Below are 27,044 nucleotides of genomic sequence, written 5' to 3'. Positions count from 1 at the left end.
AGGTCTCCGGAAATGGTCTGGAGAAGAGAGGAGGGGATAGGGTCAAGCGGGCAGGTTGTTGGGCGGCCGGCCGTCACAAGACGCGAGATTTCATCTGGAGAGAGAGGGGAGAAAGAGGTCAAAGCACAGGGTAGGGCAGTGTGAGCAGAACCAGCGGTGTCGTTTGACTTAGCAAACGAGGATCGGATGTCGTCGACCTTCTTTTCAAAATGGTTGACGAAGTCATCAGCAGAGAGGGAGGAGGGGGGAGGAGGGGGAGGAGGATTCAGGAGGGAGGAGAAGGTGGCAAAGAGCTTCCTAGGGTTAGAGGCAGATGCTTGGAATTTAGAGTGGCTTTAGCAGCAGAGACAGAAGAGGAGAATGTAGAGAGGAGGGAGTGAAAGGATGCCAGGTCCGCAGGGAGGCGAGTTTTCCTCCATTTCCGCTCGGCTGCCCGGAGCCCTGTTCTGTGAGCTCGCAATGAGTCGTCGAGCCACGGAGCAGGAGGGGAGGACCGAGCCGGCCTGGAGGATAGGGGACATAGAGAGTCAAAGGATGCAGAAAGGGAGGAGAGGAGGGTTGAGGAGGCAGAATCAGGAGATAGGTTGGAGAAGGTTTGAGCAGAGGGAAGAGATGATAGGATGGAAGAGGAGAGAGTAGCGGGGGAGAGAGAGCGAAGGTTGGGACGGCGCGATACCATCCGAGTAGGGGCAGTGTGGGAAGTGTTGGATGAGAGCGAGAGGGTAAAGGATACAAGGTAGTGGTCGGAGACTTGGAGGGGAGTTGCAATGAGATTAGTGGAAGAACAGCATCTAGTAAAGATGAGGTCAAGCGTATTGCCTGCCTTGTGAGTAGGGGGGGAAGGTGAGAGGGTGAGGTCAAAAGAGGAGAGGAGTGGAAAGAAGGAGGCAGAGAGGAATGAGTCAAAGGTAGACGTGGGGAGGTTAAAGTCACCCAGAACTGTGAGAGGTGAGCCATCCTCAGGAAAGGAACTTATCAGGGCGTCAAGCTCATTGATGAACTCTCCAAGGGAACCTGGAGGGCGATAAATGATAAGGATGTTAAGCTTGAAAGGGCTGGTAACTGTGACAGCATGGAATTCAAAGGAGGCGATAGACAGATGGGTCAGGGGAGAAAGAGAGAATGTCCACTTGGGAGAGATGAGGATCCCAGTGCCACCACCCCGCTGACCAGAAGCTCTCGGGGTGTGCGAGAACACGTGGGCAGACGAGGAGAGAGCAGTAGGAGTAGCAGTGTTATCAGTGGTAATCCATGTTTCCGTCAGTGCCAAGAAGTCGAGGGACTGGAGGGAAGCATAGGCTGAGATGAACTCTGCCTTGTTGGCCGCAGATCGGCAGTTCCAGAGGCTGCCTGAGACCTGGAACTCCACGTGGGTCGTGCGCGCTGGGACCACCAGGTTAGAGTAGCAGCGGCCACGCGGTGTGAAGCGTTTGTATGGTCTGTGCAGAGAGGAGAGAACAGGGATAGACAGACACATAGTTGACAGGCTACAGAAGAGGCTACGCTAATGCAAAGGAGATTGGAATGACAAGTGGACTACACGTCTCGAATGTTCAGAAAGTTAAGCTTACGTTGCAAAAAATCTTATTGACTAAAATGATATAGTACTGCTGGCTGGTGAAATAGGCTAGCTAGCAGTGGCTGCGTTGTTGACTTTGTTTGAAAGTGTAGCTGGCTAGGTAACTTCTAACTGGCTAGGTAACCTCGACAATTACTCTAGACTACACAATTATCTTGGATACAAAGACGGCTATGTAGCCAGCTAAGATCAAACAAATCAAACTGTTGTACTGTAATGAAATGAAATGTAATACTACCTGTAATACTACCTGTGGAGCAAAGCGGAATGCAACTACTCGCTCCAAACCAAACCGGAAGTGCGTATCGTAGAGGGAGAGGCAATAGAAGTGTTGTTTCTTGTATTATTGTCTTTTGTGTCTTTAGAGGACTGCTTCACCTTAATGTCCCCTTTCCCTTTTCTTCTGTCCTTATTTTGTCCCACTTTGTCCCTTCTTTGTCCCTTCTTCTCTTCTGCCAACTAGACACTCCTTGTTAGCTAGCTAGCTTCTTTCAGGAATGTCCCTAGCAACTGCCTAGCAACAGGTAAACAACTTAGCTAGCTAAGAAAACTGTATAATTTTATGAAAAATTGTTACTTTTTCAAAAGCCTTTCTTCTTTGTTTGCTGCTTGTTTGGTCTCCTATTCAGTTTGCAGTTTTCTTTTGATTTTTTTTCGATGTACTTTACTCTAAAAAAACATTTAAATTTCAATATTTGTAGGAGCTCATCTTTTCAGCTGCTGCTGCTTAATTTGGAACTCCGGAACAATTAGTTAACTAGGCAAGTCAGTTAAGAACAAATTTTTATTTACAACGACGGCCTATCCCGGCCAAACCCTAACCCGGACGACGCAGGCCCAATTGTGCGCCACCCTATGGGACTCTCAATCATGGCCGGTTGTGATACAGCCTGGAATCGAACCAGGGTCTGTAGTGACGCCACTAGCACTGAGATGCAGTGCCTTGGACTGCTGCGCTACTCGCCACTCGGGAGCCCACACATCCTATCAACATGATCTGAAGAACTGTAATATCCTATGTTTCTCTGAGTCGTGGATGAACAAGGACATGCTAAATATAAACCTAGCTGGCAGGACGGAACGGCAGCATCAGCCCCAGTGGTGAGCTGGTTTTCTATTATTTCAAGTTTATTCTCTGCATTGTTGGGAAGGGCCCATAAGTAATCACTTCACTGTTAGTCTACACCTGTTGTTTACGAGGCATGTGACAAATACAATTCTCCAAACTGGATCAACTTCTCTCCCCCAAATCCCCCTCCCTCACAGTCTTCCACACCCTGATCCACTGAGGTTAACTACCACTCTATGCCTTAAAGAGTAAGAGAGGGGGAGAGTAAGAGAGGGGGAGACCAGAAACAACAGAGAGCGAGATGAAGAGGGCGAGAGAGACAGAAAGATAGAGAGAAAGAGAAATGGAGAAGGGGGTGCAGAAGGAAAAAAAGAGACACAGAAAGCACTACAAACTGTCCTGCTTCAGAGAGAACATATTAAGGAAGAAGAGAAGTGCTCCCCCCATTTTTTTTTTAAATAAATAAAAAGACAGAACGCCACTAACGGAATATTCCAGACTTTGATTAAAGAGGGATCAGAGAGGACTCCCCCACCATTCCTCCCTCGCTCTCTACTCACCCTACCCCAGTTAGAGTTTCCAGGCAGGTAAGGGTGAGAGGGTGCCAGAACCCTTTAGAGATGAAAGAGGAAGGCTTTCATGACACGGCATTAGAGCAAAAGAACGTGTGACACGGCGATTGATGTGTCTTAGCAACGGCGTGGTAAAACAAGGTTAGGAGCAGGCACTAGGTAGAGCAGGAGAGGCAGAAAGAGAGGAAGGAGGGGAGGGAGGGTAATAAACTCACTTTCTTTCAATGTGCTTGTTGTTCCTTTTCCTTTCCGAATGAGGCCTTTCAGAGATATTTTTGGAAAAGTAGCTTTGAAAAGAGAGAAAAGAAGAAAAAAAGGGATGTGCATCAGAAGCATGGTAGCTTCAGCAGTAGTTGTGCCACAGCCTCCCTGACTCATTGTAGCTGTGCTTCACACAAACACACACACACACACACACACACACACACACACACACACACGCACAGCTCCATATGCCAGAAGAAGACCTTCAGTGTCTTGAAGATCAAAAGGAAACAATTAAGCGGGATGAGAGGGAGAGTGATGTAGTGTGGACTCCCCGCTGTTCCTCCTTGGACCTTCCCCCTTAACGGCCTCCTAAAGAGAGACAGATCAAGCCTCAGAGCTTTTGAGACGTTCCCTGCTCCCCCCTCTGACGGCACAGATGAAGAGGAGCTGTAACAAACCGCCCCATTGTCTATGCAAGATAGTTCCTTAACTTAGAGACACCCAGTTAGGCTAGTGTGCTACTGCAACTACGAATGAATGATGGAGGGCCTTGTGTTAAATCATATGCAGATTGGGGGGGTAGAGTTGTTAAAATTGGACCTTTCTTACTCATCTGTCCATCAAATTTTTCTATCAGTCTCTTCTCTCTGTCAATCGCTCTCTATATCTGCCTCTTTAGCATACTGGTTATTGTTTGGAATTTCGGATGACTGACGTGCCCAAAGTAAACTGCCTGTTACTCAGGCCCAGAAGCTAGGATATGCATATAATTGGTAGCATTGGATAGAAAACAATCTGAAGTCTCTAAAACTGTTAAAATAACCAGAGGAAAATCCATCCAGAAATGTTGTTTTTGGAGGTCACAGGCCATTTCAATGCTAGCCTATGGGATATACAAAGGAATTCCTCCCAGATTGCAGTTCCTATGGCTTCCACTAGATGTCAACAGTCTTTAGAAAGGGTTTAAGGCTTGTTTTTTGAAAAATTAGAAAGTAGTTGTAGTTTTTCCAAGGTGTCTCTCATTAGAAAAGTAGTCTTGTTGGCGCATGAATGAGGTGCACGCTTTTCGTTATTTATCTTCCCTATTGAACATACTGTTCGCTGTCATAAATATTATCGTTTATTTAGATATTAGAGTACCTACGATTAATAAGAAACATCTGACTTGTTTGGACGAACTTTACCGGTAACTTTTAGGATTCATTTGTATGCATGTTGAACAAGTGGATTACTGAGATCATTGGCGTCAACTAAACTGACTTTTTTTTATATAAAGAAGGACTTTATCGAACAAAACAAGCATTCATTGTGTAGCTGGGACCCTTGGGATTGCACAGAGAGGAAGATCTTCAAAGGTAAGTGATTTATTTAATCACTATTTGTGATTTTGTGATGCCTGTGCTGGTTGAAAAAGTATTTTGATGTGGGGCGCTGTCCTCAGATAATCGCATAGTATGCTTTCGCCGTAAAGCCTTTTTGAAATCTGACAACACGGTTGGATTAACAAGAAGTTAAGCTTTTAAATGATGTATGACACTTGTATTTTCATGAATGTTTAATATTACGATTTTTCTATTTTGAATTTCGCGCTCTGCAATTTCACCGGATGTTGGCGTAGGATAAGAAGGGAGGGAACAAGAAGACTAGGATGTCTATGGTCTAGTCTCTTCATATGACATTGCCACTGCTGTTATACATGGACATCTTAAAGGGAGTTCAGGATTTTGGCAATGAAGCCCTTTATCTTCTTCCCCAGTCAGATGAACTCATGCTAGCTCTTCCTGTAGGCTTCCAGTCATTGCGCTAACGCTAGTTAGAATTGGCTCGCAAAACAACCTTTCTTCATACTGGACGCAGATACATAATGGTATCCACAAGTTAATTTGACTCTCAGAGCTGTTCCAAAGGTTCAACGATTCTCTGACTCACATACCCCCCATCTCTCACTCCCTCTATCTGCTCAGGGTTGTGTGTGTGTGTGTGTGGTACAGTAAATAGCTCACATTATCAGCTGTTGGGCTGGCATAGTGTTTGCTCATGAGAATGTTTGTCAAAGGACAACACACATACAATAACACACGCAAATGCTAAAATGGAAAAATACTGACATTTCTTCAGCTCTACATCGCGACGATCTCTGGCACATTGCTAACCAATTGAGCCATATGGACAACACAAGGCCAAAACATAAGGCAACCATATCTCTTGTACTCACACACACACCGACTTACACGCTCCGGTGTTTATGGCCCCTGCTAGGATAATCACCCAATCATGTCCAGATATACCACTCCTAAGGATTAGCCACACAAAGCAGAGAGCTCTTTTATCCTGCAAGGCTCTGCCCTGCCCAGTCCTGTACAGGCAAACACACACCGCTGTAGCTGGAAGCTATTAGGTGCGTATTTCTCTCTAGTGGGACACACACACACACTCTGCCCACATACGTGTAGACACACACGCACCTGCTAGGCAGCCATGGTTGTGTTTGATCACAAACTGCAACTGCCCATCCCCCTAAAGCTGCTCTCCTCCTCCCTTCTTTCCCTCCCTCCTGGCATTCCTAACTCAGAAGGGGACGTCTGGGCCACTGGGCTGGGACTGGATAAACAGCATCTCACACACACACACACCTCACTGTCTCAACATTGCAACATAATACAAATAAATTACATTTCTGTAGCGCTTTTAGTAAGAATCTCAAAGCTCTTCATATGCAAAAAACAAACAAGCAATACATCATGAGTAGCGTAGCTTTAGTTGGCTAGGTCAACCAATAGAGGCCAAAGTCTGAGTGCATGTATCATCCAAAGACGGAGAAGGACAGTTCATAGCTTGATCAGAGGAAGGTGGTCAGGGAAATGGTTGATGAAGATGGAGTCTGGTGAAAATCTTGTAGAGGACTACTATGAGAACCAGCCTGGGTTGTGTAGCCACTGGATTTTCCTCTTCTACTCCGTGAACCATTCACTTGGGTGATTACTCAGCAGCTCTGGGCGCCAGAAAGCTCACCACTCACAGTTCAGAGTAGTAGCCAGTCATGGCATGCCATGTGTATATAGAAGTGTGCTTGAGTCTCGCAAGCTTCATCTATGAAAAATGGCATAGTGTGTATACATATGTGGCTGCATGTACAGTACCAGTCAAAGGTTTGGACACACCTACTCATTGCAGGGTTCTCTTTATTTTGACAATTTTCTACATTGTAGAATAATAGTGAAGACATTAAAACTATGAAATAACACATATGGAATCATGTAGTAACCAAAAAAATGTAAACAAATCCAAATATATTTTATATATGAAATTCCTCAAAGTAGCCACCCTTTGCCTTAATGACAGCTTTGCACCCTAGTGGCATTCTCTCAATTATGCATTTCAATTAAAAGGTGTGACTTGTTAAAAGTCAATTTGTGGAATTTCTTTCCTTCTTAATGCGTTTGAGACAATCAGTTGTGTTGTGACAAGGTAGGGCTGGAATACAGAAGATAGCCCTATTTGGTAAAAGACCAAGTCCATATTATGGCAAGAACAGCTCAAATAAGCAAAGAGAAACGACAGTCCATCATTATTTTAAGACATGAAGGTAAATCATTATGGAACATTTCTATAACGTTTCAAGTTTCTTCAAGTGCAGTCGCAAAAAACATCAAGCGCTATGATGAAACTGGCTCTCATGAGGACCGCCACAGGGAAGGAAGACCCATAGTTACCTCTGCTGCAGAGGACAAGTTCATTAGAGTTAACTGCTCCTCAGATTGCAGCCCAAATAAACGCTTCACAGAGTTCAACTAACAGACACATCTCAAACATCAACTGTTCAGAGGAGACTGTGTGAATCAGGCCTTCATGGTCAAATTGCTGCAAAGAAACCACAACTAAAGGACACCAATAAGAAGAAAAGACTTGCTTGGGCCAAGAAACATGAGGAATGGACATTAGACCGGTGGAAATCTGTCTTTTGGTCTGATGATTCCAAATTAGAGATTTTTGCTTCCAACCGCCGTTTCTTTGTGAGATGCAGAGTAGGTGAACGGATGATCTCCACCCCCAAGCCAAAAGAATGCTGAACAATTAATCAAATGGCCACCAGACTAGTACATTGACCCCCACCCCCTCCCCCTCCATTTGTTTTGTACACTGCTGCTACACACTGTTTATTATCTATGCATCACCCCTACCTACATGTACAAATGACCTCTAACCTGTACCCCCACACACTGACTCGGTACCAGTACCCCCTGTTTATAGCCTCGTTATTGTTATGTTATTGTGTTACTTTAGTTTATTTGGTAAATATTTTCTTAACTCTTCTTGAACTGCACTGTTGGTTAAGGGCTTGTGAGTAAGCATTTCACAGTAAGGTCTACACTTGTTGTATTCGGCGCATGTGACAAATAAAGTTTGATTTGATTTGTGTGCTCCCACCATGAAGCATGGAGGAGGAGGTGTGATGGTGTGGGGGTGCTTTGCTGGTGACACTGTCAGTGATTTATTTAGGATTCAAAGCACACTTAACCAGCATGGCTACCACAGCATTCTGCAGTGATACGCTATCCCATCTGGTTTGCGCTTAATGGCACTATTATTTGTTTTCAACTGGACAATGACCCAAAACACACCTCCAGGCTGTGTAAGGGCTATTTGACCAAGGAGAATGATGGAGTGCTGCATCAGATGACCTGGCCTCCACAATCACCCGACCTCAACCCAATTGAGATGGTTTGGGATGAGTTTGGACCGCAGAGGGAAGGAAAAGCAGCCAACCATTGCTCAGCATATGTGGGAACTCCTTCAAGACTGTTGGAAAAGCATTCCTCATGAAGCTGGTTGAGAGAATGCCAAGAGTGTGCAAAGCTGTCAAAGGCAAAGGGTGGCTACTTGAAGAATCTAAAATATTAAATATATTTAACTCTTTTTTGGTTACTACATGATTCCATATGTGTTATTTCATAGTTTTGATGTCTTCACTATTATTCTTCAATGTAGAAAATAGTTTAAAAAAAAAAAAAAAACTTGAATGAGTAGGTGTGTCCAAACCTTTGACTGCGAATGTAAATGTAGAGAGAGAGAGAAGGTGTGGGGAAAGTGGGGAGAGGGCTAATTCTACCTTTTGGCTTCTTTCCAGCTCAGCTCTGCTCACTACAGTTGATGGGTGGTGAGAGCAGTGAGGGCTGGAGTTGTGGTTGAGCCCTCTTGAACCACAGAGATGCTCTCTAGTCAATCATTAGTCACCGGTGTTCTCCAGTCTAGTCAATCATTAAGCTTAGAACCAGTGTTCTTCATCACAGAACAAGAATCCAATCTCTCCAAAGAGACCAGTCATCCACAACTTCCCCTCCATCTATCCTCCATCCTTCTTTTCCCATCACGCCATCTCTCTCTCTCCCTCTGCTTACGCCTTGATCACACAGACAGTGTCATTGAGCAAACTGTTACACAGCATCATCTGAATATGTGTGCAACACAAGTTCAACATTCACCTTCTGCTACCATTTCTGTCGAGTCGTCTATGCATACAGTTCAACGCATACGTTAGATAAATCCAACTTATGCACCTCACAGAACGCACGGCAACTGCCTCTGCAAGACAAACGCAGTGTTCCATTGGAAATGAATGTAAACAGTTTGCCTTGTCTCAAACATCCCGAACCAGTTTTTTATTTTATTTTTTACCTTTATTTAACTAGGCAAGTCAGTTAAGAACAAATTCTTATTTTCAATGACGGCCTAGGAACAGTGGGTTAACTGCCTGTTCAGGGGCAGAACGACAGATTTGTACCTTGTCAGCGCGGGGATTTGAACTTGCAACCTTTCGGTTACTAGTCCAACGCTCTAACCACAAGGCTACCCAGTGTCTGCTACCAACCAAGAGAAGCAAGACACACAGCAATGCTAATGAGTCACTATTATTTCAGTAAAGCACCCAATCCTCTCTGTTTTCCCCCTTTTAGTTGATCATAGCCCAATGAACCCTTAAAAGGAGAAAGTACTTATGCGGGCGAGACCCTTTACCAACTGTCTTTCAGCTTCAAATTATTTCGCTAGACTTTTGGGAGTGTTGGCAGCAACTGGATGATGGTTACGCAGCACCTGACCAAAACAACTTGGGTGCAACACTGCTTTTGAAAGTCTTAACACAGCGACAACAGAAACTTGTGAAGTTTAACCCTGGCCCTGGGCATTGGTGATGACAGAGGCGTGCCCCCACTCTCCCCTCCTCCTGCTTTCCTCCCCCTGCCTGTCGTCCCCTTTTAATGATGAAGGAATGGGAACAGGTGGTGCAGTGGCTCCAGACACACAGACATGGGTGTAATTGTTACTGGGCCCGGCCTAGCCATGATGACTGTCGCTGAAACACGATAGCCCCGTTGACTCATACTGACTGGACACATACACCAGACACTGGTCTGAAGACACACTGGACACACACCAGACACTGGTCTGAAGACACACTGGACACACAGACCAGACACTGGTGTGAAACCATGCACCAGACACTGGTGTGAAAACACACACCAGACACTGGTCTGAAGTCCATCATTTTCTGAATCTCCGTGGTTTATTGTGATGTCCATATGAGAAGGTTTGCCTGCTTGCCATGAACATGTAGCACAGTATTTCTGAAGGATGTTGCTGACAGGTTCCTCGATGTAGTAATTTCTCAACTTAAGTGCTAGTTTTAAGTGGTCAACCAAGAATGAAGGACCATAGCTTGTCAGTACCTGTTTCAAACCCTTGATGTAGTACATATACATCAGGGGAAATGCTTCACAACCAGATATCTGCAGGACAGAGTTATCGCCAGGACTCTATCCCATATCCCCAGGTGTGGGTTATGTAATTTGCCTGACCTGTATCACCCATCTAGTGTAGAGCTCTGTGGGTCTGTAAGCACTGCTAACTGAGCTGCCAGAGATCCTGAGTAATATGGTTTGCAGCTAAAGCCCAGCTTTCCCTCTCCTAATCCACTCCTAATAGCCCTGACAGATAACCACCACCTCTGTCTATTAGCCTAACCTTTTCCTCACTTACGCCATCTTTTTTTCCTTCCTCCCTCTGTGTCACTTCTGTTCTAACACCTTTTGCCATCCCTCCCGACCTCTCAATCTTGGTTTCTCTTGTCCTGTCTCTCAGCTGTTATCACACTTCTACCTTGCCCTCCTCTTTGTGTTCATCTCTCCTCTGCCTTTCACTTCGCCTCTCATTCTCTGTGTGCCTATCTCTCTTTCATCTATGCACACCATTTTCCTGCTGTGGATGTTTTTTCTTTTTTACTCTAGTCTCGCTCACTCTCACACTGGACAGACAATTGTTAAACCAGAGCCCAACTCCAGCCCCGGTCAGCCATAAATCTGCCTTCTTTACAAAGAATGCCAGTTTCCTCTGGTCAAGTGGAATTCACCTGTGAGGTGAATGTGCCAGGTTAGAGGTGAATGTTTATTGGTTGGGTACACCGATGTGCAGATGTTATCGCAGGTGCAGTGAAACTGTTGAGTTTCTAGCTCCAACAGCGCAGCAATAATACAAACAATTTGCACATAATACAAAAGTAAAAAGAAAGAAATTAAGACATTTTAGAATGAGCAATGTCAGAGTCCGGAATGTACAGTACATAAGGGAAACTGTTGAGCATGAAAAACCCAGCAACGTTGCAGATCTTTACACACTCAAACTGATGCGACTGACACCGACTACCATAAACCGTTCAAAGGCACTTAAATCTGGTCTTGCTCATTCACCCTCTGAATGGCACATATACACAATCCATGTCTCAATAGTCTCAAGGCTTCAAAATCCTTCTTTAACCCGTCTCCTCCCTTTCATCTACACCGGGTTCCACTCTTATCAGTTAAATACAAGAAGAAGTGGCTCCCAGTGGCCACGTGATCACCAACACTGGACAATTGAGGAGTGGAAAAACATTGCCTGGTCTGACGAATCCCGGTTCCGGTTGCATCATGCTGATGGCAGAGTCAGGATTTGGCGTAGGCAGCATGAGTCCATGGCCCCATCCTGCCTGGAGGACAGGCTGGTGGCGGTGGTGTAATGGTGGGGAGAATGTTTTCCTGGCACACGTTAGGTCCTTTGACACCAATTGAGCAACACAATGTAGAATCTGTGCCCCGAATAATTCAGGATGTTCTGGAGGCAAAGGGGGTCTGACCCGGTACTATATGGGTGTACCTAATAAACTGGCAATTGAGTGTATACAACGGTGTGAATAGACGTTATGGAAAGTATATGAATAGGGTTAGGCACAGAGATAGCGATAGAGACTGAACTGCATAACCTTCCAACCATTGATTCAGGACCATTTATTTGATACATTTCACATATATTACATTGGGAATTAGAGAAAGATATAAAGAGAGAGAATGCATGAGTAATGGAGAGAGAAAAGAAAGAGATGAAGAAAGACCGAGAGAAGGTTATAGGGGTCACTGCTGGAGCACCTACAATCTTCTACCGTGGGGTGGAGGGGAAGTGTATTTGTATGTGTTGTGGGGGGGGGGGGGGGGGGGGTTGCAATCGATAGGCCTGCCAGATAGTATTAGTCCCTGTGGCTCAGAGCGCCTGTCTCTGGACACAAGAGCACAGGGACTAACTCTGATCTTATTTACAGGCACACAAAGGGCAGCACAAGGGGTCCTTCAGCTGGGGCTGTTCAAACAGAAGACCATTGCAGAATTCCCTTTGAGGGGGCTGGGCTGCATTGACTCTGGGGAAGAGAGAAGCGCTGACAGGTCAGTCTTAAATCCCCCAAAAAGTGGGGCCAGGGTCAGAGGGAACTGAGAGAGGGGGTCTAAACACCCCCTGGGCCCGCCCTCTCACTCTCTCCCTAGGGAGTAGCGTTTTGTCGAGACAATGACCCACTGCTGTTGACTTGAGGGAGGATTGGAGTGAGAGCTGGCTAGGAGGAAGTTGAGCGAGAGAAGTGAAGAAAAGGGGTGGGCTGATATAGTGAAAGGAACCCGTTCCCCCCACCCTCTCCCAGCTGTCACAGAGCATAGCAGAAGCGTGTATCTCTCTTCCACCCCTTGCCCCCATCCCCACTGGTGGAGGAAAAGGTGCTAAATCAGGGAATTATACAGCCCTGTTCTGAGCTCGGGGGCCAGGGGGGATGATGCGGGATCAAAGCCCTCCGGCGGGGAACACAACAGTTCCATCCAGCTGGATGCTTCCCTCCTGTTAGCTCTTAGAAGGGGTGGGTGGGGTACGAGGTATAGGCCATGAGGGGTATGGCAGAGTAGAGGGTAAAGTCAGATGCCGGTTGAGCCAAAGAGCAGATCTGTCACGCCTGTCACGGTTGCTTAGGGATGAGGCGGACAGAGAGGAGCGGATGAGCTGAGAAAGAAGAAAAAGACCGAGAAGACTAGCTACAAAGAGAGCTGAGGAAGGAGACAGAAGAGGACTGGAAGATAAATTAATGAAGGGGTAGAAGGGTAGAGAGAGGAGTGAGTCTGTGTGCCATTGTATGTGTGTGTTGTGTGCGCATCCGTGTTGTCAGACCCTGTGCAGACTGACCATCCGACTTCAAACACCATTAGAACAGCAGAAAAAAAGATTCTCGTTCATTATGGCCGGCTTGACCCCGCCGTGGCCTTACACTCCATGTCCACTGACCTGGATGTTATGTCCATTTGGGGCGGCCATTTCCTGACTATAAAGCAGGGAGCGGAACTGAGGCAGACTAAGGCGGTGTGTCGGGGTAGGAGATGGCCGGGCAGAATCATCGGCTACCAGCACAATGACCACAACTGTCCAACTACAGCTCAAATCTTCACAGAGGTCAAACTCTGCTCCGTTCGTAAAGACCCAAAGCCCTACAACCCCCAAACAGATTTTTTTTATTCTACCTTTATTTTACCAGGTTAGTCTCATTTAGATTAACAATCTATTTTACAAGAGACACCTGGCCAAAATATCAGCACACAAATTTGCAGACACAAAGCACTAGAATTTAAAAAACATCAACTTCCACATTGAACGACAACTTAATTTTCCATCATAGTGTTTAACCTAACTTGAAATACATTTAAAGGGACGAGCGCCTGTAATTTCAGGACCTTTGAAACGTGTTCCAAGTGGAAGGGGAAGAGAACTGGAAAGCTTTTTTCCCTAGCTCTGTACAGGCCTCAGGCACGATCAACAAAACACAGGCATGTGAGCGCAGGCGATAGTTTTCATTTGTCTGCTGGACAATGTAGTTACACAAGTAAAATGGGCGCAGTCTCAATATGGCCTTGTAAATAAAAACGCACCGGTGATTTCATCGCAGAAGAGCTAAAGAAGGCCAGCCCACTCTCATATAGAGGGTACAGTGATGAATGAGGGCTTTAGAGGTAGTAACAAACCTCAGCGCCCAATTGTACACTGTGTCCAGCATACGTAATGATGCCCCCGGGGCATACATGCACAAGATATCCCCGTACATCAATTACAGGCACAAAAGTAGTGGGAACAAGCCTTTCTCGCATCAAAAAAATATATAAAAAAAAATAAAAATGCTTTTTCACAAGACCTTTGATGTGGGCTTTTAAGGTGACACTCATCTATCGAGGAACAAGTACTTGTAAGTTGCTACTCTATCTATTTAGTGACTACGTAGAAGAGTCAGTTATACATGTTATATTTTGTGAAGACCATCAATTTTGTATTTTCAACATTCAAAAGCAACTTCGGCTGACTGAGCCGAGTATGGACAATAGTAAATGCAGACTGCAATTCTTCAAAGGCCTTATTCAGTGTTGCTGCACGACAATAAATCACTATCATCAGCATAAAAGTGTAAACTAGCATTTGACACATTTCTACAAACATTATTAATATTGACAGTAAACAACAGTGGTCCAAGAACAGAGCCCTGTGGCACCCCATTCTGGACAGTTTAACATATCAGATGACTTGCCATCAGTTCTATCTGACAGGTAGCTTTTGAACCATGAGACCACTTGATCAGCCAATCCTATGATGACAAGTCTTGATCAACGGTGTCAAATGCCCCTGACAGATCGATGAAATGGGAGACAGTGCTGTTCCTTGTCCATGGTATCAATTATATTAACAACTTTGTTGCTGCAAGAAAAGTGCCATGCCATTTTCTGAAACCTGATTGAAACTTAGATCAAATGTAATTGACACATAAAAACTCCCTCAATTGATTTGATTTAAGGGTCTCAAAGATTTTAGCTAGAACCAGTAGCTTAGAAATAGGCATGTAGTTATTCAGGTTAGAGGTTTCTCCTGCCTTTAACAGGGACAGAACTGTATGCCGACTTCCAAACACTAGGGATGACATTTAGCTCAAGGGTGATATTAAAGAGGTACTGTAGTTTAGGGGCTCAGCAATAAAGTCAACTGCAAGTTTCAAAAAATTTGGATCCAGATTGTCAGATTCAGTTGCTTTTTTTGAGTCAATACCTTCTAGAGCATTATGTACCTCAGAAACAGAAAAGGGGGAAAAACTAAAACTAAATTTCTCACTTCTACATGAACAAATGTATGATTATCTGTGTTTGATACGGTCTTAAAAAGAAAACCAGAAGAAACTAAATTATCATTAAAACAGTTCAACATTTCAGCTATGTCAGATACTAGTTAACTTCTTATGGCTGGGGGCAGTATTGAGTAGCTTGGATGAGTAAGGTGCCCAGAGGTGCCCAGAGTAAACGGCCTGCTACTCAGTCCCAGTTGCTAATATATGCATATTATTAGCATATTTGGATAGAAAACACTCTGAATGATGTCTGTGAGTACAACAAAACTCATATGGCAGGCAAAAACCTGAGAAAAAATCCAACCAGGAAGTGGGAAATCTGAGGTTGGTCGTTTTTCAACTCATTCCCTATTGAAGATACAGTGGGATATGGGTCATGTTGCACTTGCTAAGGCTTCCACTAGATGCCAACAGTTTATAGAACATTGTCTAATGCTTCTACTGTGAAGTGGGGCCGAATGAGAGGGGAATGAGTCAGAGGTCTGGCAGAATGCTTTGAGCTCGTGACGCTCGTTCATGTGAGAGCGAGCTCTGTTCCATTTGCTTTTCTGAAGACAAAGGAATTCTCCGGTTGGAACATTATTAAAGATTTATATTAAGAACATCCTAAAGATGGATTCTATACATCGTTTGACATGTTTCTACGGACTGTAACGGAACTTTTTGACATTTTGTCTGCTCCTAGTGAATGCGCTTCGTGACTTTGGATTTGTTTACAAAACGCGCTAACAAAAGTAGCTATTTGGACATAAATGATGGACATTATCGAACAAAACAAACATTTATTGTGGAACTGGGATTCCTGGGAGTGCATTCTGATGAAGATCATCAAAGGTAAGTGAATGTTTATAATGTTATTTCTGACTTCTGTTGACTGCACAATATGGCGGATATCTTTTTGTGTTGATTGGGCTCTGAGCGCCGTACTCAGATTATTGCATGGTTTGCTTTTTCCGTAAAGCAATTTTTTTTTTTAAATTTGACACAGCGGTTGCATTAAGGAGATGTGGATCTAAAACTCCATGTATAAAACTTGTATCTTTGATCAACGTTTATTATGAGTATTTCTGGAAATTGATGTGGCTCTGCAAAATCACCGGATGTTTTTGGAACTACTGAACATAATGCGCCAATGTATACTGAGATTTTTTGATATAAATATGAACTTTACCGAACAAAACATACATGTATTGTGTAACATGAAGTCCTATGAGTGTCATCTGATGAACATCATCAAAGGTTAGTGATTAATTTGTCTTTGACTGGGAAAATGGCTGTGTTTTTCTGTGACTTGGCGGTGACCTAACATGATCGTTTGTGGTGCTTTCGCTGTAAAGCCTTTTTGAAATCGGACACTGTGGTGGGATTAACAACAGTATTACCTTTAAAATGGTATAAGATACTTGTATGTTTGAGGAATTTCTATTATGAGATTTCTGTTGTTTGAATTTGGCGCCCTGCACTTTCACTGGCTGTTGTCATATCGATCCCGTTAACGGGATCACAGCCATAAGAAGTTTTAACGGTACAGCGTACAATGACGTTCTTATGCAGCAGTTTGGGGGAGGCCCTTTCCTGTTTCAGCATGACAATGCCCTCGTGCACAAAGCGAGGTCCATACAGAAATGGTTTGTTGAGATCGGTGTGGAAGAACTTGACTGGCCTGCACAGAGCACTGACCTCAACCCTATCGAACACCTTTGGGATGAATTGGAACGCTGACTGCGAGACAGTTCTAATCCCCCAACATCAGTGCCCACCTCACTAATGTTCTTGAGGTGAATGGAAGCAAGTCTTCACAGCAATGTTCCATCATCTAGTGGAAAGCCTTCCCAGAAGAGTGGAGGCTGTTATAGCAGCAAATTGGGACCAACTCCATGATTCTGGAATGAGATGTTTGATGAGCAGGTGTCCACATACTTTTGGTCATGTAGTGTAGGTCACACTGGCAGAGTGTCACACACACACACACGGCCCTCTGATCCAGATTATCACATTGCCATCCTTACTTTCCCTCTCCTGGCCTCTTAATCTTTTATCGTTCCCCCCTTCACACACACATGTTATGTTCTTCTATCTACGTGGGGACCAAAAATGTATTTCTAATCAAAATCCTGTTTTCCCTAACCCTAAACCTAACCTTAACATTACCACAACCTTAACCCATAACCCTAAACCTAACCCCTAGACTTAAAATAGCCTGTCCCCATGAGGGAGAATTTTCCATGTTTTACTATGTGTGCGTGTGTGTGCATGCGTGGGGGGGGTTGGTTCATCTATCCTTGTGGGGACCTAAAATGTCCCCACAAGGATAGAAGAACCAACCCCCCCATGCACATAGACACACACACCCTCCCACAGCTGATGCTGGCATCACTGGCCGTTCCTACCCCTAAGGGGGGGTATAAGGTAGACAGTCCACTGCCTGACTGGTGTCAGGGCCTGGTATATTTGGATTTATGGTTGGCGCGGTGCCCCCCCCCCCCCCCCCACCCGGATGGCATTGATTTATGAGCTATGCAGCCTTAGAAATGCACTTACTAGAAAGGGTATTCACATTGTAGGCATTGTTCAATACCACAGTGTATGGCCTGTAAAACGGAAATATAATTCATTTCTCTAAACTGGTTGCTCTCTCTCAAATGATTTTGAGCATGGTAAGACCTGGCTAGTATGACAATTATTGGAAGCTGATGTCAATGCTCTTCCTCCTCCTGTGGGGGTTTTGGGTGACAGCTATTCTTAGCCTGGTAGGTCAATTCTGTCCCCCCCATCACACTCTTTATTGTCAGAGGGGGATGGCCTTTAACCCTTCACTCTGTGGCATCCCTGGACCAACTGCTGTGGGAGGGGACGCAGGGACACAAAGATAAATAGTGTCTGGTTATGCGGTGCAGATAACTGGAATGCAAACAAAACTCTCCTCTTACCCTTGAACTTAAGCTGACCTTCAACTATGTCTGTGTGTGTGTGTGTGTGGTGCGTGTGTGTGTGTCGATGTTGCCACTGACCCCTGCAGCTCACCACGAGGACAAGTCTCATTTCCAGAATGCTAGCTCCTTGCACAGACAACTATTTTCTGTTCAGCTGGGTTGCATTTGTTTCTAGGAGCCATTTTGGATAGTACATCCAGTTTAGATATATCTACAGCTCACCACCCTTATTTACTTCCGAGTACCTATGAACGTGTGTGTGTGTGTGTGTGTGTGTGTGTGTGTGTGTGTGTGTGTGTGTGTGTGTGTGTGTGTGTGTGTGTGTGTGTGTGTGTGTGTGTGTGTGTGTGTGTGTGTGTGTGTGTGTGTGTGTGTGTGTGTGTGTGACTCCTGTCAAAGGAGCCTCTTGTAATGGTCTAGGCGATTTCGCTTTGATGACTGCGGTTTGTCATGAATGAATGTCGCCCGTTCACATGCCTGCAGTTGTCGCTGTTCATGCCACAGAAACACACAGACACACACCCTCTTATTGTTTAACCATGTGCCGTTGGCTGATAACTCCTGACCCTTTAGGGCACCAATCACAGCGAAGGAGCCACAGGCATGTGATTGTCGTCTAAGGAGACACGATTGGCGAAACGTTAGGACCTTATTCCCAGGTAGAAAAACATCGCACTGCATATCTTTCTCGTGTAGGGAATCATGTCAGCTCTATGCATTTCATTTCTATCGTCAACTTTCTCTATGAAGCACCTCATTGAACAAGACCGAGAGCTAAGTCAATGAGACCTGGCCTCGTGCTTCTGATCAGCCAGAAGACACACAGACCCAGCACAGAGACACCATTCACTACAGGGAGAGACAGGCCCTAAACAGCAGTTCGCTCTGTCATTCACAAATACAGCATACTCAAAACATACACATTTCCTGTTCCGGTCGGTGCCTCTTCTGGCTGAGTCGTGATTGGAACTCTACTGGCCATATAAAAAAAGTCAAACTGAAGTCAGTTATTCAAATCCATTCTTTTTGACTCCGTCTCTGAATAACTGCGTGTTCAGGATTATATAAAGATATTATACTAGTCCCAACAACTCATCACACACACTGTAGTCGATTGGACTTTTATCCTAAAGTTTTAGCAGTGGTTTGGGGGGGGGGGGGGGGGTGTAGTGAGATATTCGGTTTGCTCTGTTTATGCCGTTACCGCACAGATGCCTCCTCCTCAGTGAGAGGGAGAAACACGTGTGAAAGGCGGACGGAGAGAAGGAAAAAGAGGAAAATAGAGGAGAACATCAAATGAAAGAATGCTAAATATAAGCCTCTCATACATATGTCACGTGCCATGTCTGCTCCTCTTTCCCTCTACTAAAGTGTGTCCACTCACACACACACACTTACACTTGGATCTAATAGACTTGAGTCTCAATTATGGAACCAAGTCCCAGTCTCTCTTAGGCTGCAGCGGGGAACAGGGGGACATCCAAACCAATTAATGAACCCATGTTCTGCAGGATAGACAAGTCTCTAGAGGCGAGAGGAGAAGAAAAGGAGAGGAACAGAAGGAGCCAGACAATCAGTAGCAATTGTGTTTTCCTGTGTGAATCTAATCACTCGTTCACTGGTCTCTGTCTTTGTACTCACTCACCCACTCACTCACTCGCACACTTTCTCTCTCCAGTGAAGGCCACACTCTCACACCCAGTGAAGTAGTCCTGTAATTCACCGCGTACACACACAGTTCCATTAGTAAATCACACTGTTGCCCTTTGTTTAAAGGGATACTTCGGGATTTTAGAAGTGAGTTTATCTATTTCCCCAGAGTCAGATGAACTCGTGGATACCATTTTTATGTCTGTGTCCAGCCGTGGAGCCTGCTGAGGGGAGAATGGCTCTTAACAATGGCACGATGAAGAAACTAGTAGAGTTTAGCCTACATATGGAGTCAGAAAACATCACTTGAAGTATTAGAAGTCGTTTCCTCTCTGTGGTTACATGTTTTTCCATATCGTATCAGATTTTACCCAGGACCCTTTTTGTTTTTGTTTTTGTTTGTGAACAGGCACAGCTGTGGCATTTCTGTGAACTTTGGGCCTGGATGGCTATCTGCTGAAATCTGGGCATTGTCCTGCTTCTGTGAGCTATCTGGGTACCTGAATCATCCTACGCTCTTCCTATGGAGTAGGCACCAGTCTACACAGTGCCAGGAGCTGTTCCTGTTTCGGCTCCATCTCCATCTACCAGTGGACTACCAAGGATAAAAAACCCTCTCCAAACCCCTACCCCTTCTAGGCACCAGTGCCCATCCTCACACCCCATAGTCTGCGTGGAATGTCTTCCTCCACGCACTCAAGCGCCCTCTATTTGTATGCCTGCCCTCTCACAGTGCTCGATGGTCGCCTAACTTAAAACCCAATACACACGAAAGGTGACTGGGAATATGACCGAATACAAACAGTGTAGTTCTTCCCTCCGCAGGGCAATCAAACAAGCAAAATGTCAGTTTTACCGGCTCAGACACGAGACGTATGTGGCAGGGTCTACAGACAATCACATACTACAAAAATAAAATCTGCCAATTCACAGACACCAACGTCTTGCTTCCAGACAAACTAAACACCTTCTTTGCCCGCTTTGAGGATAATACAGTGCCACCGACGCGGCCTGCTAGCAAGGACTGTGGTCTCTCTTTCTCTGTGGCCGATGTGAGTAAATGTGTTAACCCTCGCAAGGCTGCCGGCCCAGAGGGCATCCCTAGCCTCGTCCTCGGAGCATGCGCGGACCAGCTGGCTGGTGTGTTTACGGACATATTCAATCTCTCCCTATCCCAGTCTCCTGTCCCCACATGCTTCAAGATGGCCACCATTGTTCCTGTACCCAAGAAGGCAAAGGTAACTGAACTAAATTACTATCGCCCCGTAGCACTCACATCTGTCATCATGAAGTGCTTTGAGAGACTAGTCAAGGATCATATCACCTCCACCTTACCTGTCACCCTAGACCCTCTTCAATTTGCTTACCGCCCCAATCGGTCCACAGACAATGCAATCGCCATCGCACACTGCTCTATCCCATCTGGACAAGAGGAATACCTATGTAAAAATGATGTTCATTGACTACAGCTCAGCATTCAACACTGTAGTACCCTCCAAGATCATCATTAAGCTTAAGGCTCTGGGTCTCAACCCCGCCCTATGCAATTGGGTGCTGGACTTCCTGACGGACCGACCCCAGGTGGTGAGGGTAGGTAACAACATCTCCACTTCGCTGATCCTTAACACTGGGGCCCCACAAGGTTGCGTTCTCAGCCCTCTCCTGTACTCCCTGTTCACCAATGACTGCGTGGCCATGCACGCCTCCAACTCAATAATCAGGTTTGCAGACTACACAACAGTAGTAGGCTTATTCACCAACAACAACGAGACAGCCTATAGGGAGGAGGTGAGGGACTCACAAGTCCTCAACTGGCAGCTTCATTAAATAGTACCCGCAAAACACCAGTCTCATTGTCAACAGTGAAGAGGCGACTCCGGGATGCTGGCCTTCTAGGCAGAGTTCCTCTGTCCAGTGTCTGTGTTCTTTTGCCCATCTTAATCGCTTCTTTTTATGGGCCAGTCTGAGATATGGCTTTTTCTTTGCAACACTGCCTAGAAGGCCAGCATCCCGGAGTCACCTCTTCACTGTTGACGTTGAGACTGGTGTTTTGTAGGTACTATTTAATGAAGCTGCCAGTTGAGGACTTGTGAGGCATCTGTTTTTCAAACTAGACACTCTAATGTACTTGTCCTCTTGCTCAGTTGTGCACCGAGGCCTCCCACTCCTCTTTCTATTCTGGTTAGAGCCAGTTTGCGCTGTTCTGTGAATGGAGTAGTACACAGCGTTGTACCAGATCTTCAGTTTCTTGGCAATTTCTCACATAGACAAGCCTTCATTTCTCAGAACAAGACTGACGAGTTTCAGAAGAAAGTCTTTGTTTCTGGCCATTTTGAGCCTGTAATCGAAGCCACAAATGCTTATACTCCAGATACTCAACTAGTCTAAAGAAGGCCAGTTGTATTGCTTCTTTAATCAGAACAACAGTTTTCAGCTGTGCTAACATAATTGCAAAAGGGTTTTCTAATGATCAATTAGCCTTTTAAAATGATAAACTCGGATTAGCTAACACAACGTGCCATTGGAACACAGGAGTGATGGTTGCTGATAATGGGCCTCTGTACGTCTATGTAGATATTCCATTAAAAGTCAGCCGTTTCCAGCTACAATAGTAATTTACAACATTAACAATGTCTACACTGTATTTGTGACCAATTTGATGTTATTTTAATGGACCGAAAAGCACATTTTTGGTCCATTAAAATAACATCAAATTGATCACAAATACAGATTTCAAAAACAAGGACATTTCTAAGTGACCCCAACTTTTGTTTATATTCGTATTCCATCCCTTTACTTAGATTTGTGTGTATTAGGTAGTTGTGGAATTATTAGATTACCTGTTAGATATTGCTGCACTGTCGGAACTAGAAGCACAAGCATTTCGCTACACTTGCCAAAAAACATCTGCTAACCATGTGAAAGTGACCAATAAAATATGATTTGATTTGATCAGAGCTGTGCCGTCAGTAGTTGGCTATACTGCCAAACGTTCTTGTGGTTTTATCCAGTCCACTTGATCCACGATGGTCAAAATGGAATGGCTACTGGTGATATACTGTCTACTCACCTTCTGTGGCAAGTAGAGTAAACCCTGTGAGATCACCGCAGATAATCTCCCCAATTACCGCCACAGCCACAATGTTTCACTATGGCCAAATCCCTTCTCTCCTGTCTAAGCACTCGGTTAGCCTACAACATCTTCACAGCTTGTTGTTGCTGAATGATTTATTTTGTTGTATCGGAGGACACTTTCTGACTTTTTCAACAAGACTAAATGCTTAGAAGGTGACCAATGTGTAAAGACTCTAAACTGAGATTTTTGGTTATTTTATTGTTGTTGATATCTGGGAATATTCAACCAAACCCTGGTCCTGGCACATGTCTACAGTGTTTGCAAACGCAGTCTGATTTTCAAAGTAGGACTGGTCTGGGTATATTTTAATGTTCAAAGCTTGTTTGGGGTTGAGACTACTGATGCAGATAACATTTGTAATATCTGAAACTTGGCTGAATAAATCTGTCTCTGCTAAAGATATGCTATAAGTCAAGTTCTGCACCAGTGTGCTGCTCTCAAAATATGTGTGCAAACAATTTGAAATCATTGCACTCAATGTTGATGTGTTGAAAGACTGCCACCTTACTATGGTAGGATGTTATAGACCTCTGTCAGCCCTGAGCGAGACGCTAGTAAGCAATTATTGTTGGGGGATCTAGACTGGGATTGGTTAAAGCCTGCCTCTGAAAATGTCAAGGATTACTTTGTTACTATAAATTCAGCTCATTTGATAAATGCCCTGACACGTCCTAATCTGTAGTGTCCTGAGAAATCAACCCTTATTGAGCTCTTCCTGACTAATGTCTCTCACAAATGTGTTGCTACTGGTGTATTTTCTAATGATGTGAGTGACCACTATGTTATTGCTGCTGTAAGAAACACTGAGGTCCCTAAGACCCCGTTTTCTCCAGAAACAAAGTTTGAAACACTTCTCTGAACAAGGGTTTTTACTTTATATGTATTATTATGATTGGAACAAGATGGCTTCTATTCCTGATGGTGAAATGGCTCTGAGTTTTTTTGTGTAACAATTTCCTGGAAATAACCAATAAACATGCCCCTTTAAGGAGCTATAAAGTTAAAAGGAAGGGACCACCAACCCACGGTACTCTAAGGAGCTGGCTAAGCTCATACATGAGATGAACCAAGTATGGGCCACTGCTAGGAGAACAAATTCTGAGCCTGATTGGTCCAGGTTTAAGTTCTTAAGAAACACATGTACAGCTCTTATCAAGAAGTGAAAAGCTTTTTGGAAAGTAATTAAATTGTTAAATGTGAACTGTAACTATGATTTGCCACCATGTAAAACTAAGGACTCAAATCATGTTTTTACCTTTTATTTAAGATTTCCCTTCACTGAAACTAAGGGGCCTTGCCAGAACCATGAAAAATAGCCCCGCACCATTATTCATCCTCCACCAAACTTTAGTTGGCACTAAGCATTGGGGCAGGTAGCGTTCTCCAAACCCAGATTCCGCCAAACCCAGATTTGTCCGTCAAGACTGCCAGATTATGTTTACTTAAGAACGTCACTGCCCGACGAACAGTTATTGTGTTGACGCTGCTTCCAGAGGCAGTTTGGAACTTGGTAGTGAGTGTTGCAACCGAGGACAGACGATTTTCATGCGCTTCAGCACTCGGCGGTCCCGTTCTGTGAACTTGTGTGGCCTACCATTTCGTGGCTGAGACATTGTTGCTCCTAGACGTTTCCACGTCACAATAACAGTATCTTACCGTTGAAGCAAGCTCTAGCATGGCAGAAATTTGACAAACTGACTTGTTGGAAAAGTGGCATCCTATGACAGTGCCACATTGAAAGTCACTGAGCTCTCCAGTGAGGGAATTCTTCTGCCAATCTTTGTCTATGTGGATTTCCTGGCTGTGTGCTCAATTTTATATACCTGTCAGCAATGGGTGTGGCTGGCACGCATAAGTCCACTAATATGAAGGCGTGTCCACATACACTATATATATATACAAAAGTATCTGAGTAGAGGACTATGGGTGCCAGCAGAGCCTTTATTCTACCCGCCGCTATGGCTACACAGAAACTGGACTGAGCTCTGCCACTTGTCACACACACACACACTCAAGGAAATAAACACTGGCACGTACACACACACACACACAAATCAACACAAACACATACACACCGGCAGGAATATATAGAATGTAAACTTTGACATGGGAATAAGCAGCCACCGGTCAGGGCTTTATTGTCATGGTGAAAGTAGGTGACAGAGAACTTTTATTCTACGATAGCCCCATTCTGACCATGATCTTTTCCTGGGCTCAGTGAGACCTAGCATATATGTAGCAGTTGAGATATACCAGAAACCACTAGGAAGATCTGAGGACGACCTGAGATATGGCCTGGGTCATGTTCAGTAGGCTCAAACCAAGAGGAAAAAGGTACCACCTGAACTTCAATAAAGAGTCAAATCTCCATTGAAGCTTTCCCTTTCAAATTATTCCCATTGAACGCAAACTGATTTGCTCAGGGAGGGACGACCTTCAAGAGCAGACCAGCAAAGCAGCAACTCACAGTTTAAATATTACCCGATCCATTACACTGACCCTGAATGCTATCCTAAACAGAGCCGTAACAGAAACGCTTTAATATGGAGTAGGAGGGAGGTTGCACCAAGGAGGTAGCTAAAAAGAAAATGTGCTATTTGTGCCCCCTCTGCAACACTTATGAGACTGGGCCCACAAAGCATCCCTATTAAATTAGCAATTTCAGAACCAGGCATCTTTTATGGTCACAACTCTAAACCAGGGTTTCCCAAACTTGTTCCTGGGGCCCCACCTGAGTGCACCTTCAGTTTTTTTGCCCTAGCACTACACAGCTGATTCAAATAATCAACTCATCATCAAGCTTTGATTATTTGAATCATATGTGTAGTGCTAGGGTACTGCTCTAGAGAAGTGTTTCCTAACTCCAGTCTTCCAGTACCCCCTACAAGTACACATGTTTATTGTAGCCCTGATTTACCTTGTCAACGAATCATCAAGCCCTCAATGGGCTACGACAAAAAATGTGTGCTGTTGAAGGTACTGGAGGACTGGAGTTGGGAACCAATGATCTAGTGCATGTCTCAACCTCCTGCCTGCCAAGGTTAGAGTAATCAATCTGAACTCTAGCAGGCAGAAAGAGTGGGACCACTGATTGACATTGTCAGGGGAGAGCGAGAGAGAGAGAAAGTGATCAAGCAAGGGTGTGTGTGAGTGTACATATGTACATGAGTGCATCAGAAAGAGAAAGTGAGATAGTGTGCGTTTGGTTTAATTTAAGGGCATGCGGCACACATGCCAAAGCCTTCAACAGTCACCGAAGTCACCTTACCTAACCTCCAATGCTACGACTCAAATGAGTCACAGTTCCAATAGGGAACCACCTCTGTGCATCCCATCCAGCTATTAAAGATGCAGTCCGGGATTCTTAAGCACTTACAAAGACGTAACATGTGTTAAAAATTCTAATTCGTACAATATCATTCAAATTACTTAAAATGATACAATTGCTCTGGAGCATCACTTTAACTACCAACTAACCCAGTGTTTTTCTGAATCACAACACCCACACATCTCCACCCCCTTTATCAGCCTAATGAAAGCTGGAGATAAGAGCCAGGGGTAATTATAAAAAAAAGAGTTGAGAGGGCCATTTCTCCACACTGTAAAAAAATCTAATGATCTTATTTTTTTATCCCCTGCCTGCCTGACGTCCCCTTCCTCTCTGTGCTAGATAAATGTAGGTACAGAGAACCGCTGTTCTGCATCACCTGGCTGATCAGTATGCCAGTCTGTCTCTACCCAGGGCTGTGCTAAATATGCCACTACTACCCCACTGCAGCGCTGCGAGTTCAAGAGAGAGAAAAGGAGAGAAAGAGAGAGAGTATTTGCCTATATGATTCAGGGCTCTCTGAGGTTATAAGAGGGATGTATTGGCAGTGGAAAAAGGAAAGAGAGAAGAAGCAGATGGATGGTGGATGAAGAGAAGATGGATGGAGAGTGGCAGAGAGTAAGACAGGCGCTTGCTATAGCCCCCCTATTCTTCGTGCCCACCTCCTCACACCCCTATCTTTCACTCCTCACGCCCCTATCCACATTCTTAAATCGGCAGACTAAACAGCCTTGGGTTTGTCAAATGACTGCCTCGCCTGGTTCACCAACTACTTCTCTGATACAGTTCAGCGTGTCAAATCAGAGGGCCTGTTGTCAGCTCCAGGCTTTGATCAGTCCTGGATCTGATTTGCCCCAAATGTCCTCTCCCTCCTGGGCTAACACCTGTATGTGATCTCCAACCAGCACTAGCCTCCAGGGCCTGGAAAACAACATCCCAGACAGCCCTAGTCTACTGGGAGCAACAACCGTCACGCATTCAACACTTAATCTGATACAAGGTAAAAGAAGAAAACGTGTCCATAATCCGGCAGCAACTCAAAAAAAGGAGGAAGGATGGGTGCTTTAATC

General features: G+C 44.7%; 1 protein-coding gene across 4 annotated transcripts in view; it reads right to left on the bottom strand.

Moving 5' to 3' along the window:
- Window positions 1–27,044, bottom strand: part of LOC139563319 (low-density lipoprotein receptor-related protein 4-like) — a 205,161-nt gene that overhangs the window by 143,261 nt on the left and 34,856 nt on the right. For 3 of the 4 annotated variants that reach the window (XM_071381926.1, XM_071381927.1, XM_071381929.1), the window contains exon 2: window positions 3,436–3,507. The exons of the other annotated variant lie outside the window; for it this stretch is intronic. In XM_071381926.1, coding sequence (XP_071238027.1) covers window positions 3,436–3,507 — 72 coding nt within the window. The remainder of the gene's footprint in view (window positions 1–3,435; window positions 3,508–27,044) is intronic. 4 annotated transcript variants of the gene reach the window in all.

The sequence above is a fragment of the Salvelinus alpinus genome, chromosome 33 (genome assembly GCF_045679555.1).
Source record: "Salvelinus alpinus chromosome 33, SLU_Salpinus.1, whole genome shotgun sequence".
In the NCBI taxonomy this organism is placed as follows: Eukaryota; Metazoa; Chordata; class Actinopteri; order Salmoniformes; family Salmonidae; genus Salvelinus; species Salvelinus alpinus.
This window is presented reverse-complemented; position numbering and strand designations above follow the sequence as displayed.